Raw genomic sequence first — 14,356 nt, 5'->3', positions numbered from 1 at the left:
GCTGAACGTTGCACAGAAAAGGAATTGAGAACAAATGAAAAGAAAACAAATTCTTACTAAGATGGAGGGATGGAGACAGGCTGGGCTCTGATTGGTCAGACAGCCCAGACCAGGAAGTGGCATCACTGTTTAAAGGGAAAGGATTGGTTTAGAGATTAAAGGGGCATGACCAACAGCAAGACGAAAGGCTCACATGTGGCACAACAGTGTGAGTGGCGGGTGTGTGGTGAAGTTAGGGCGAGACTCCGGCCTGATGCTGTGGTTGCCGTGGTAACTGTACACAATGTTGTGTTCTAAACCGCCACTAAGCTGATGACACACAAACAAACACAGCACAAATAAACGAGTGGAGAAACAGAATAAAAAAGAAAGACATTAAAAGCAGAAATCCCCTTGATATATCGACCCAGTATCACCCCAATATCAACCCAGTATCACCTCAATATCGACCCAGTATCACCCCAATATCAACCCAGTATTACCACAATATCGACCCAGTATTACCCCAATATCAACCCAGTATCACCCCGTATCACCTCAATATAGACCCAGTATTACCCCAATATCACCCCGTATCACCTCAATATCGACCCAGTATCACCCCAATATCAACCCAGTATTACCACAATATCGACCCAGTATTACCCCAATATCAACCCAGTATTACCCCGTATCACCTCAATATAGACCCAGTATTACCCCAATATCACCCCAATATAGACCCAGCATTACCCCAATATTACCCCTGCTTCACCCCAGTATCAACCCAATATCGCCCCAGTATTGCCCCAGTATCAACCCAATATTGCCCCAGTATCACCACAATATTACACCAATATCACCCCAATATTACCCAAATATCGCCCCAGTATTGCCCCAATATTACCCCAATATCGCCCCAGTATTGCCCCAATATCGCCCCAGTATTGCCCCAATATCGCCCCAGTATTGCCCCAATATTACCTCAATATCACCCCAGTGTTGCCCCAATATCACCCCAGTATTACCCCGATATTGCCCCAATATCATCTCAATATATCGTCCACTTCCCTTAAAGTATTCAAACGCACCACAGGTATTCAAACTGACCTAGCAACTAGTGACCTAGCGATATGTCTTACAGCTAGGTACCCAGGACCTATATGATCTAGTGGCTAACAGCTAGCTAACCAGGACCTAGCGACCTAGGGGCTAACAGCTAGCTAACCAGAACCTAGCAGTATGGCTAACAGCTAGCTGGCTAACCAGGATCTAGCGGCTAACAGCTAGCTGGCCAACCAGGACACCAGGACCTAGCGGCTAACAGAGCAGCTCTACCACAACAAACTGAACAGAAGATAAAACACACTAACTGACATTACTAAAAGTCTGTCTGTTAGCCAGCCGCCTCTATCTCTACTCTAACCATTACTCTGTCTTAACCTCTAACCTTTACCCTTCACTCTGTTTACCTGACACTACTTAACTCTTTATTAATCTTACAGCGTTGGAAAATTCATAGGTATCATATCATCATGCCATCTTTTATTTTAAATCTCAAATCCTCTATGTGTCTAAAGCATCCACAAGAAAATATCTATTTACACTCAGTCACCCACTCTGATATATGTCATATATATTGTTGAAGAAACATTCTCTGATTAAATGGACTGAAAACAACAAAAATATCCTGGACTTTGTGTGTGTGTGTGTGTGTGTGTGTGTGTGTGTGTGTGTGTGTGTGTGTGTGTGTGTGTGTGTGTGTGTGTGTGCGCCCGCGCCGTAGAAGGCTTTCATTTCAGATAAAGGAGACATCCATTTCAAAAGTATAAATTAAATTAAAGACCAAATTCATCAACACACAAAAAATAAAAATTGTTTGATAAGTTACTAAGAACCCTAAGAGGAGGAGGAAGAGGAGGAAGAGAAAAGCATAATTATTCGATGTAGAAAGGTGGAGAGTGGGAAAATGAGGAAGAGCAGAGGGCAGGGGGAGGGGCGTTGATGAGGATTACAGAAAAACAGATTAGAGAGGGGGATGAGCAGACTGATGGAGAGAGAGAAAGAGAGAGAGGGAGAGAGACAGACAGAAGAGAGGGATGAGTAGAATGATAGAGAGAGAAAGACAGAGAGGGAGAGATACAGAGAGAGAGAGGGAGAGACAGAGAGGGAGAGAGACAGACAAAGAGAGAGGGATGAGTAGAATGATAGAGAGAGAGAAAGACAGAGGGAGAGAGAAAGAGAGAGAAAAAGAGAGGGAGAGAGACAGACCGAAAGAGAGAGGGATGAGTAGAATGATAGAGAGAGAGAAAGACAGAGAGGGAGAGATACAGAGAGAGAGAGGAAGAGGAAGAGACAGAGAGAAAAAGAGAGGGAGAGATACAGAGAGAGAGAGGAAGAGACAGAGAGAGAGAAAGAGGAAGAGACAGAGAGAAAAAGAGAGGGAGAGATACAGAGAGAGAGAGGAAGAGACAGAGAGGGAGAGAGACAGATGAAGAAGGAGACACATTGGACCTCCTTTCATCCTTCCCTCTCCTCCTGGTCTCCATTTCCAGGGGTCTGATATGGTCCTACATGTGGCAGTAACGTGTGTGTGTGTGTGTGTGTGTGTGTGTGTGTGTGTGTGTGTGTGTGTGTGTGTGTGTGTGTGTGTGTGTGTGTGTGTGTGTGTGTGTGTGTGTGTGTGTGTGTGTGTGTGTGTGTGTGTGTGTGTGTGTGTGGTGTTTAGTGGTCTAGTTCTTAGGTGAGGTGATTCTGAGTTTGAAAGAGACGCGTCCAGCGAACTTGTCTCTCTCTCCACCGGTCTTCAGTGTGTTGGAGTTGATCTTACACTCAACATTCACATCTGTATTCAGAGAGATGTTGAGGAACTTCACTGCTACCAGGGGCTGGGAGTAGTTCAGCTACATCCATACAGAGAGAGAAACACACAGAGAGAGAAACACAGAGAGAGAGAAACACACAGAGAGAGAAACACAGAGAGAGAAACACAGAGAGAGAGAGAAACACAGAAAGAGAAACAGAGAGAGAGAAACAGAGTGAGAAACACAGAAAGAGAAACACACAGAGAGAAACACAGAAAGAGAAACACACAGAGAGAGAAACACAGAGAGAAACACACAGAGAGAGAAACACACAGAGAAACACAGAGAGATAGAAACACAGAGAGAGAGAAACACAGAGAGAGAGAGAGAAACACAGAGAGAGAGAAACACAGAGAGAGAGAGAAACACAGAGAGAAACACAGAGAGAAACACACAGAGAGAGAGAAACACACAGAGAGAGAGAGAAACACAGAGAGAGAGAAACACACAGAGAAACACAGCGAGAGAGAAACATAGAGAGAGAGAAACACAGAAAGAGAAACAGAGAGAGAGAAACAGAGTGAGAAACACAGAAAGAGAAACACACAGAGAGAAACACAGAAAGAGAAACACACAGAGAGAGAAACACAGAGAGAAACACACAGAGAGAGAAACACACAGAGAAACACAGAGAGATAGAAACACAGAGAGAGAGAAACACAGAGAGAGAGAGAGAAACACAGAGAGAGAGAAACACAGAGAGAGAGAGAAACACAGAGAGAAACACAGAGAGAAACACACAGAGAGAGAGAAACACACAGAGAGAGAGAAACACAGAGAGAAACACACAGAGAGAGAGAAACACAGAGAGAGAGAAACACAGAGAGAGAAACACACAGATAGAGAGAAACACAGAGAGAAACACAGAGAGAGAGAAACACAGAGAGAGAAACACACAGAGAGAGAGAAACACAGAGAGAGAGAAACACAGAGAGAGAAACACAGAGAGAGAAACACAGAGAGAAACACAGAGAGAGAGAAACACACAGAGAGAGATAAACACAGAGAGAAACACAGAGAGAGATAAACACAGAGAGAGAAACACAGAGAGAGATAAACACAGAGAGAAACCCAGAGAGAAACACAGAGAGAGAGAGAAACACACAGAGAGAGATAAACACAGAGAGAAACACAGAGAGAGAGAAACACAGAGAGAGAAACAAGTTAAAGAAGATATTCAGCATAGTAAAGGGCAGTTGCGTCAAAAGGCACGTGCCCCCTCAGATTTTATAATATATATAAATATATTTAAATAAATATAATATATTTGTGTATATATATATATATATATTTATACATACATACAACTCTTAAAGAATCAATGTACATCATTCATTTAAATGACAATTGAACCGATAAAGAGGTATATTTAGATAACCTATGCAGAAAACTAGACATTTTGGACATAGAATGATGATGAGTACAGCTCTAGATCTAGAAAAGTCTGTCCATCCTCGTGTACTTCATGGCTCTGACTGAATGGGGGCAACACTGGTGAAGGGCTGTGTGACTCTGTGTACCTGGGCCTTCTTGCCATAGTAGGGGAAGTACATGAGGTTAAAGGTTCCGTTGGGAGGGTAGTAGGCCAACTCTCCGATCGCATCACTGTCCTCTTTCTGTAGACACACACAGAGTCATGAGGTTAAAGGTTCCGTCTCCGATCGCATCACTGTCCTCTTTCTGTAGACACACATAGTCAGCTTTCTATTGATAATTCTATTGGTTGAACTCGTATCTATTACATTTTAGCAGAGCGACTTACAGGAGCAATTAAGGTCAAGTGCCTTGCTCAAGGGCACATTGACAGATTTAGGCTTTATCTATCTATATCGCTATCTCTATATCTAACTATATCTATCTATATCTCTATATCTATATCTAACTATATCTATATATCTATCTATATCTCTATATCTATATATATATATATCTAACTATCTATATCTATATATATATATATATATATATCTAACTATCTATATCTATATATATATATCTATCTATATCTCTATATCTATATCTAACTATATCTATATATCTATCTATATCTCTATATCTATATATCTATCTATATCTCTATATCTATATATCTATCTATATCTCTATATCTATATATATATATATCTAACTATCTATATCTATATCTATATATATATATATATCTAACTATCTATATCTATATCTATATATATATATCTATCTATATCTATATATATATCTATCTATATCTATATCTATATATCTATCTATATCGCTATCTCTATATCTATCTATATCTATATATATATCTATCTATATCTATATCGCTATCTCTATATCTAACTGTATCTATATATCTATCTATCTATCTATATATCTATATATATATATATATCTATCTATATCGCTATCTCTATATCTATATATCTATCTATATCTCTATATCTATATATATATCTATACCTCTATATCTATATATATATATATATATCTATATCTATCTATAAAATATCTATCTATATCTATCTATATATCCATCTATATCTATATATCTATCTGTTCTATCTATCTATATCTCTATCTGCTGGGCCTTCAGAAAGTATTCATACCCTTGACTCATTTTGTTGTGTTACAGCCTAATTTCAAAATGGATTACATTGATTTGTTTCTCACCCATCTGCACACAATATCCCATAATGACAAAGTGAAAACATGTTTTTAGACATTTTTACAAATGTACAAATTAAATACAGAAATATCTAAGTTACATACAGCACCACACCTACTCATTCAAGGGTTTTCCTTTATATATACTATTTTCTACATTGTAGAATAATAGTGAAGACATCAAAACTATGAAATAACACATGGAATCATGTAGTAACCAAACGAAGTGTCAAACAAATTAAAATATATTTTATATTTGAGATTCTTCACAGTAGCCACCCTTTCCCTTGATGACAGCTTTGCACACACTTGGCATTCTCTCAACCAGTTTCGTGAGGTAGTCACCTGGAATGTGTTTCAAATAACAGGTGTGCCTTGTTAAAAGTTAATTTGTGGAATTTCTTTCCTTAATGTGTTTGAGCCAATCAGTTGTGTTGTGACATGGTAGGGGTTGGATACAGAAGATAGCCCTATTTTACTCCCTCCACCTACCCAAGGACATCAGAGTACAAAAATCGGTTATCCACCTAACTGAGGAACTAAATTGAACCTTGCGTAATACCCTAGATGCAGTCGCAGAAAACCAAAAAACATTTGTCATAAGAAACTAGCTCCCTGGTATAAAGAAAATACCCGAGCTCTGAAGTTTCCAGAACATTGGAACGGAAATGGTGCCACACCAAACTGGAAGTCTTTCACTGCTGCTCGATCATCCTATTTTTTAATTAATTTTTTAATTTCACCTTTATTTAACCAGGTAGGCAAGCTGAGAACAAGTTCTCATTTACAACTGAGACCTGGCCAAGATAAAGCATAGAGGAGAATAAGAACAATCCAACATTTATTTTTGATACTGTCGCAAAGCTAACTAAGCGTAGGATGGCTTTCACTTCAGCAGTGATATATTCATTAACTTCTTTGAGGAAAAGATCATGATCATTAGAAAGCAAATTACGGACTCCTCTTTAAATCTGCATATTCCTCCAAAGCTCAGTTGTCCTGAGTCTGCACAACTCTGCCAGGACCTAGGATCAAGAGAGACGCTCAAGTGTTTTAGTACTATATCTCTTGACACAATGATGAAAATAATCATGGCCTCTAAACCTTCAAGCTGCATACTGGACCCTATTCCAACTAAACTACTGAAAGAGCTGCTTCCTGTGCTTGGCCCTCCTATGTTGAACAAAATAAACGTCTCTCTATCCACCGGATGTGTACCAAACTCACTAAAAGTGGCAATAATAAAGCCTCTCTTGAAAAAGCCAAACCTTGACCCAGAAAATATAAAACACTATCAGCCTATTTCGAATCTTCCATTCCTCTCAGATTTAAAAAAAGAAAAGGCTGTTGCGCAGCAACTCACTTCCTTCCTGGAGACAAACAATGTATACGAAACGCTTCAGTCTGGTTTTAGACCCCGTCATAGCACTGAGACTGCACTCGTGAAGGTGAATAAGCTTGTGAAGCTGTTCTGCCTGCGGTTATGGACCACTGACCTGTTCACTGGACCTGCTGTTTTCAACTCTCTAGAGACAGCAGGAGCAGTAGAGATACTCTCAATGATCGGCTATGAAAAGCCAACTGACATTTACTCCTGAGGTGCTGACCTGTTGCACCCTCTACAACCACAGTGATTATTATTATCTGACCCTGCTGGTCATCTATGAACGTTTGAACATCTTGACCATGTTCTGTTATAATCTCCACCCGGCACAGCCAGAAGAGGACTGGCCACCCCTCAGAGCCTGGTTCCTCTCTAGGTTTCTTCCTAGGTTCTGGCCTTTCTAGAGAGTTTTTTCCTAGCCACCGTGCTTCTACATCTGCATTGCTTGCTGTTTGGGGTTTCAGGCTGGGTTTCTGTAAATCACTTTTTGACATCGGCTGATGTAAAAAGGGCTTTATAAATACATTTGATTGATTGATATTTGGTAAAAGACCAAGTCCATATTATGGCAAGAACAGCTCAAATAAGAAAAGAGAAACAAGAGTCCATCATTACTTTAAGACATGAAGGTCAGTCCACCATTACTTTAAGAGACATGAAGGTCAGTCCATCATTACTTACTAAGAGACATGAAGGTCAGTCCATCATTACTTACTAAGAGACATGAAGGTCAGTCCATCATTACTTTAAGAGACATGAAGGTCAGTCCATCATTACTTTAAGAGACATGAAGGTCAGTCCATCATTACTTTAAGAGACATGAAGGTCAGTCCATCATTACTTTAAGAGACATGAAGGTCAGTCCATCATTACTTTAAGAGACATAAAGGTCAGTCCATCATTACTTTAAGAGACATGAAGGTCAGTCCATCATTACTTTAAGAGACATGAAGGTCAGTCCATCATTACTTTAAGAGACATGAAGGTCAGTCCACCATTACTTTAAGAGACATGAAGGTCAGTCCATCATTACTTTAAGAGACATGAAGGTCAGTCCATCATTACTTACTAAGAGACATGAAGGTCAGTCAATGCGGAAGATTAAGAACTTTGAAAAGTTTCTTCAAGTGCAGTCGCAAAAACCATCAAACACTGTGATGAAACTGGCTCTCATGAGGACCGCCACAGGAAAGGAAGACCCAGAGTTACCTCTGCTGCAGAGGATAAGTTCATTAGAGTAAACTGTCTCTCATGAGGACCGCCACAGGAAAGGAGGACCCAGAGTTACCTCTGCTGCAGAGGATCAGTTCATTAGAGTTAACTGGCTCTCATGAGGACCGCCACAGGAAAGGAGGACCCAGAGTTACCTCTGCTGCAGAGGATAAGTTCATTAGAGTTAACTGGCTCTCATGGGGACCGCCACAGGAAAGGAGGACCCAGAGTTACCTCTGCTGCAGAGGATAAGTTCATTAGAGTTAACTGGCTCTCATGAGGACCGCCACAGGAAAGGAAGACCCAGGAGCTCTGCTGCAGAGGATAAGTTCATTAGAGTTACCAGCATCAGAAATTGCAGCCCAAATAAATGCTTCACAGAGTTCAAGTAACAGACACCAATAAGAGGAAGAGACTTGCTTGGACCAAGAAACACGAGCAATGGACATTAGACCGGTGGAAATTTGTCCTTTTATCCTGAAAAACCACTATGCTTGAAAATATGGAGAGTGGTTGTCAGTAATGTGTTGTATTGGATTTGCCCCAAACAGAACACTTCGTATTCAGGATAGAATGGTTCAAACAGAACACTGTATTCAGGATAGAATGGTTCAAACAGAACACTGTATTCAGGATAGAATAGTTCAAACAGAACACTGTATTCAGGATAGAATGGTTCAAACAGAACACTGTATTCAGGATAGAATGGTTCAAACAGAACACTGTATTCAGGATAGAATAGTTCAAACAGAACACTGTATTCAGGATAGAATGGTTCAAACAGAACACTGTATTCAGGATAGAATGGTTCAAACAGAACACTGTATTCAGGATAGAATGGTTCAAACAGAACACTGTATTCAGGATAGAATGGTTCAAGCAGAACACTGTATTCAGGATAGAATGGTTCAAACAGAACACTGTATTTAGGATAGAATGGTTCAAACAGAACACTGCATTCAGGATAGAATGGTTCAAACAGAACACTGTATTCAGGATAGAATGGTTCAAACAGAACACTGTATTCAGGATAGAATGGTTCAAACAGAACACTGCATTCAGGATAGAATGGTTCAAACAGAACACTGTATTCAGGATAGAATGGTTCAAACAGAACACTGTATTCAGGATAGAATGGTTCAAACAGAACACTGTATTCAGGATAGAATGGTTCAAACAGAACACTGTATTCAGGATAGAATGGTTCAAGCAGAACACTGTATTCAGGATAGAATGGTTCAAACAGAACACTGTATTCAGGATTGAATGGTTCAAACAGAACACTGTATTCAGGTATAGAATGGTTCAAACAGAACACTGTATTCAGGATAGAATGGTTCAAACAGAACACTGTATTCAGGATAGAATGGTTCAAACAGAACACTGTATTCAGGATAGAATGGTTCAAACAGAACACTGTATTCAGGATAGAATGGGTCTCAGGACAAAACATTAATTCCTTTGCCACATTATTTGAAGTATTATGTTAGTGCCTTGTTGTGCCTCGACACAATCCTGTCTTGGACCTCTATGGACAATTCCTTCGACCTCATGGCTTGGTTTCTGCTCTGACATGCACTGTCAACAGTTGGACCTTATATTTCCAAATCATGTCCAATTAATTTAATTTACCACAGGTGGAGTCCAATCAAGTTGTAGAAACATCTCAAGGATGATCAATGGAAAAAGGATGCACCTGAGCTCGAGTCTCATCGCAAAGGGTCTGAATACTTATGTAAATAAGGTATTTCTGTTTTTTACTTTTAAGAAATTTGCTAAGGCCTGTAAATACTTTCTGAAAGTTGTCTATCTATCATTCTCCAGGTCAGTCTTACCCATTCATCTTGCCCCACTTTATATCTCTGATAATGGAGGGATGAAAGACAAAAACACAGAGAGAGAGAGAGAGAGAGAGAGAGAGAGAGAGACGGGAATGATGACATTAAAAGGTAAAGATGAGTGAAACACATGATGAAGAGACATGCAGAGTTCCAACAATACATAAGGGTGACATAGCCAGCCTGACCTTGGCTCCACAGGTGACATAGGGAGATTGGCCGTCCTTCCCTGGAAGCATCCCGATCACCTGAGGACAGAGGTTGGAGGTCAAGGTTTACCAGGGGGGTTAGCAGGTGCGTGTGTGTGTGTATGTGTGATGGTGTGTGTGTGTGTGTGTGTGTGTGTGTGTGTGTGTGTGTGTGGGGGGGGTGGGGGGGGTGTGTGTGTGTTTACCCGGTTCAGTTTGATGAGAACACAGGGTTGTCCCTTCTGGTAACCGTAGGTCCGGTCTGTGATCCCAGAACACTCCTCTAGAGTGGAACGATTAAACTGACACGAACGCTTAGGGTTGTTCCTCACCTAGGATTGAACATCATATTATTCTATACAATATATGTTATATTCGGGTGGTTAGGGGGGTTAGAGTTAGAGTGGTTAGGGTGGTTAGAGTTAGAGTGGTTAGGGTGGTTAGAGTTAGAGTGGTTAGGGTGGTTAGAGTTAGAGTGGTTAGGGTGGTTAGAGGGGTTAGGGTGGTTAGAGTGGTTCGAGTTAGAGTGGTTAGGGTGGTTAGAGGGGTTAGGGTGGCTAGAGGGGTTAGGGTGGTTAGAGTGGTTAGGGTGGTTAGAGTTAGAGTGGTTAGGGTGGTTAGAGTTAGAATGGTTAGGGTGGTTAAAGTTAGAGTGGTTAGGATGGTTAGAGTGGTTAGTGTTAGGGTGGTTAGGGTGGTTAGAGTTAGGGTGGTGAGGGTGGTTAGAGTGGTTAGGGTGGTTAGGGTGGTTAGTATTAGGGTGGTTAGGGTGGTTAGTGTAAGGGTGGTTAGTGTGGTTAGGGTGGTTAGTGTTAGGGTGGTTAGTGTTAGGGTGGTTAGGGTGGTTAGGGTGGTTAGTGTTAGGGTGGTTAGTGTTAGGGTGGTTAGAGTGAGGATGGTTAGAGTGAGGATGGTGAGGGTGGTTAGAATGAGGGTGGTTAGAGTGGTTAGTGTTAGAGTGGTTAGGGTGGTTAATGTGGTTAGTGTTAGGGTGGTTAGTGTTAGGGTGGTTAGAGTTAGGGTGGTTAGAGTTAGGGTGGTTAGAGTTAGAGTGGTTAGAGTTAGGGTGGTTAGAGTTAAAGTGGTTAGAGTGGTTAGAGTTAGAGTGGTTAGAGTTAGAGTGGTTAGAGTGGTTAGAGTTAGGGTGGTTAGAGTTAGAGTGGTTAGAGTTAGGGTGGTTAGAGTGGTTAGGGTGGTTAGAGTGGTTAGGGTGGTTAGAGTTAGGGTGGTTAGAGTGGTTAGGGTGGTTAGAGTTAAAGTGGTTAGAGTTAGAGTGGTTATTGTGGTTAGAGTTAGAGTGGTTAGAGTTAGGGTGGTTAGAGTTAGAGTGGTTAGAGTTAGGGTGGTTAGAGTTAGAGTGGTTAGAGTTAGGGTGGTTAGAGTGGTTAGAGTTAGAGTGGTTAGAGTTAGAGTGGTGAGAGTGGTTAGAGTTAGGGTGGTTAGAGTTAGAGTGGTTAGAGTTAGAGTGTTTAGAGGGGTTAGAGTTAGAGTGGTTAGAGTGGTTAGGGTGGTTAAAGTGGTTAGAGTGGTTAGGGTGGTTAGAGTTAAAGTGGTTATGGTGGTTAGAGTTAAAGTGGTTAGAGTGGTTAGGGTGGTTAGGGTGGTTAGAGTTAGAGTGGTTAGGGTGGTTAGTTAGTGTGGTTAGGGTGGTTAGAGCTAGGGTGGTTAGAGTGGTTAGACTGGTTAGAGTTAGTGTGGTTAGGGTGGTTAGAGTTAGAGTGTTTAGAGTGGTTAGTGTTAGAGTGGTTAGGGTGGTAAGAGTGGTTAGTGTTAGGGTGGCTAGGGTGGTAAGAGTTAGGGTGGTTAGTGTTAGGGTGGTTAGAGTGGTTAGTGAGGGTGGTTAGAGTTAGAGTGGTTAGGGTGGTTAGAGTTAGAGTGGTTAGGGTGGTTAGAGTTAGAGTGGTTAGAATTAGGGTGGTTAGGGTGGTTAGGGTGGTTAGAGTGGTTAGTGTTAGGGTGGTTAGGGTGGTTAGTGTTAGGGTGGTTAGTGTTAGGGTGGTTAGAGTTAGAGTGGTTAGGGTGGATAGAGTTAGGGTGGTTAAAGTAGTTAACCACCCTAACTACTTTAACCACCCTAACTCTATCCACCCTAACCACTCTAACCACCCTGTGTTAGGGTGGTTAGTGTTAGGGTGCTTAGTGTTCGGGTGGTTAGGGTGGTTAGAGTGGTTAGGGTGGTTAGGGTGGTTAGAGTTAGAGTGGTTAGGATGGTTAGAGTGGTTAGTGTTAGGGTGGTTAGGGTGGTTAGAGTTAGGGTGGTTAGGGTGAGGGTGGTTAGAGTTAGAGTGGTTAGGGTGGTTAGAGATAGAGTGGTTAGAGTGGTTAGTATTAGGGTGGTTAGAGTGGTTAGGGTGGTTAGTGTAAGGGTGGTTAGTGTGGTTAGGGTGGTTAGTGTTAGGGTGGTTAGGGTGGTTAGGGTGGTTAGTGTTAGGGTGGTTACGGTGGTTAGTGTTAGGGTGGTTAGTGTTAGGGTGGTTACGGTGGTTAGTGTTAGGGTGGTTAGTGTTAGGGTGGTTAGAGTGAGGATGGTTAGAGTGAGGATGGTGAGGGTGGTTAGAATGAGGGTGGTTAGAGTGGTTAGTGTTAGAGTGGTTAGGGTGGTTAGGGTGGTTAGAGTTAGGGTGGTTAGAGTGGTTAGGGTGGTTAGGGTGGTTAGAGTGGTTAGGGTGGTTAGAGTTAAAGTGGTTAGAGTGGTTAGAGTTAAAGTGGTTAGAGTGGTTAGAGTTAGAGTGGTTAGAGTTAGGGTGGTTAGAGTTAGAGTGGTTAGAGTTAGGGTGGTTAGAGTGGTTAGGGTGGTTAGAGTTAAAGTGGTTAGAGTGGTTAGAGTTAGAGTGGTTAGAGTGGTTAGAGTTAGAGTGTTTAGAGGGGTTAGAGTTAGAGTGGTTAGAGTGGTTAGGGTGGTTAAAGTGGTTAGTGTTAGGGTGGTTAGAGTGCTTAGTGTTAGGGTGGTTAGGGTGAGGGTGGTTAGAGTGGTTAGTGAGGGTGGTTAGAGTTAGAGTGGTTAGGGTGGTTAGAGGGTTAGGGTGGTTAGGGTGGTTAGTATTAGGGTGGTTAGGGTGGTTAGTGTAAGGGTGGTTAGTGTGGCTAGGGTGGTTAGTGTTAGGGTGGTTAGGGTGGTTAGTGTTAGGGTGGTTAGGGTGGTTAGGGTGGTTAGTGTTAGGGTGGTTAGTGTTAGGGTGGTTAGAGTGAGGATGGTTAGACTGAGGATGGTGAGGGTGGTTAGAGTTAGGGTGGTTAGAGTTAGAGTGGTTAGAGTTAGGGTGGTTAGAGTTAGGGTGGTTAGAGTTAGGGTGGTTAGAGTTAGAGTGGTTAGAGTTAGGGTGGTTAGAGTGGTTAGGGTGGTTAGAGTTAAAGTGGTTAGAGTTAGAGTGGTTAGAGTGGTTAGAGTTAGAGTGGTTAGAGTGGTTAGAGGGGTTAGAGTTAGAGTGGTTCGAGTGGTTAGGGTGGTTAAAGTGGTTAGAGTGGTTAGGGTGGTTAGAGTTAAAGTGGTTATGGTGGTTAGAGTTAAAGTGGTTAGAGTGGTTAGGGTGGTTAGGGTGGTTAGAGTTAGAGTGGTTAGGGTGGTTAGAGTTAGAGTGGTTAGGGTGGTTAGTTAGTGTGGTTAGGGTGGTTAGAGCTAGGGTGGTTAGAGTGGTTAGACTGGTTAGAGTTAGTGTGGTTAGGGTGGTTAGAGTTAGAGTGTTTAGAGTGGTTGGAGTGGTTAGTGTTAGGGTGGTTAGAGTGCTTAGTGTTAGGGTGGTTAGGGTGAGGGTGGTTAGAGTGGTTAGTGAGGGTGGTTAGAGTTAGAGTGGTTAGGGTGGTTAGAGGGTTAGGGTGGTTAGGGTGGTTAGTATTAGGGTGGTTAGGATGGTTAGTGTAAGGGTGGTTAGTGTGGTTAGGGTGGTTAGGGTGCTTAGTGTTAGGGTGGTTAGGGTGGTTAGGGTGGTTAGTGTTAGGGTGGTTAGTGTTAGGGTGGTTAGAGTGAGGATGGTTAGACTGAGGATGGTGAGGGTGGTTAGAATGAGGGTGGTTAGAGTGGTTAGTGTTAGAGTGGTTAGGGTGGTTAATGTGGTTAGTGTTAGGGTGGTTAGTGTTAGGGTGGTTAGAGTTAGGGTGGTTAGAGTTAGGGTGGTTAGAGTTAGAGTGGTTAGAGTTAGGGTGGTTAGAGTTAAAGTGGTTAGAGTGGTTAGAGTTAGAGTGGTTAGAGTTAGAGTGGTTAGAGTGGTTAGAGTTAGGGTGGTTAGAGTTAGAGTGGTTAGAGTTAGG

General features: G+C 41.9%; 1 protein-coding gene across 2 annotated transcripts in view; it reads right to left on the bottom strand.

The window, feature by feature from the left end:
- Positions 1 to 2,217: 2,217 nt before the first annotated feature.
- LOC139415745 (ATPase Na+/K+ transporting subunit beta 2a) overlaps positions 2,218 to 14,356 on the bottom strand; it is a 126,103-nt gene continuing 113,964 nt past the window's right edge. Inside the window, exons 5-9 of one of the 2 annotated variants that reach the window (XM_071163819.1) lie at positions 10,318 to 10,443; positions 10,112 to 10,171; positions 9,921 to 9,947; positions 4,364 to 4,459; positions 2,218 to 2,882 (exon numbers count right to left, since the gene is read on the bottom strand). In XM_071163819.1, coding sequence (XP_071019920.1) covers positions 2,712 to 2,882; positions 4,364 to 4,459; positions 9,921 to 9,947; positions 10,112 to 10,171; positions 10,318 to 10,443 — 480 coding nt within the window. In that variant the 3' untranslated portion in view covers positions 2,218 to 2,711. The remainder of the gene's footprint in view (positions 2,883 to 4,363; positions 4,460 to 9,920; positions 9,948 to 10,111; positions 10,172 to 10,317; positions 10,444 to 14,356) is intronic. The other variant, XM_071163820.1, reaches the window with a different exon arrangement.

Source organism: Oncorhynchus clarkii, chromosome 9 (assembly GCF_045791955.1).
Source record: "Oncorhynchus clarkii lewisi isolate Uvic-CL-2024 chromosome 9, UVic_Ocla_1.0, whole genome shotgun sequence".
NCBI classification, from domain to species: domain Eukaryota; kingdom Metazoa; phylum Chordata; class Actinopteri; order Salmoniformes; family Salmonidae; genus Oncorhynchus; species Oncorhynchus clarkii.
This window is presented reverse-complemented; position numbering and strand designations above follow the sequence as displayed.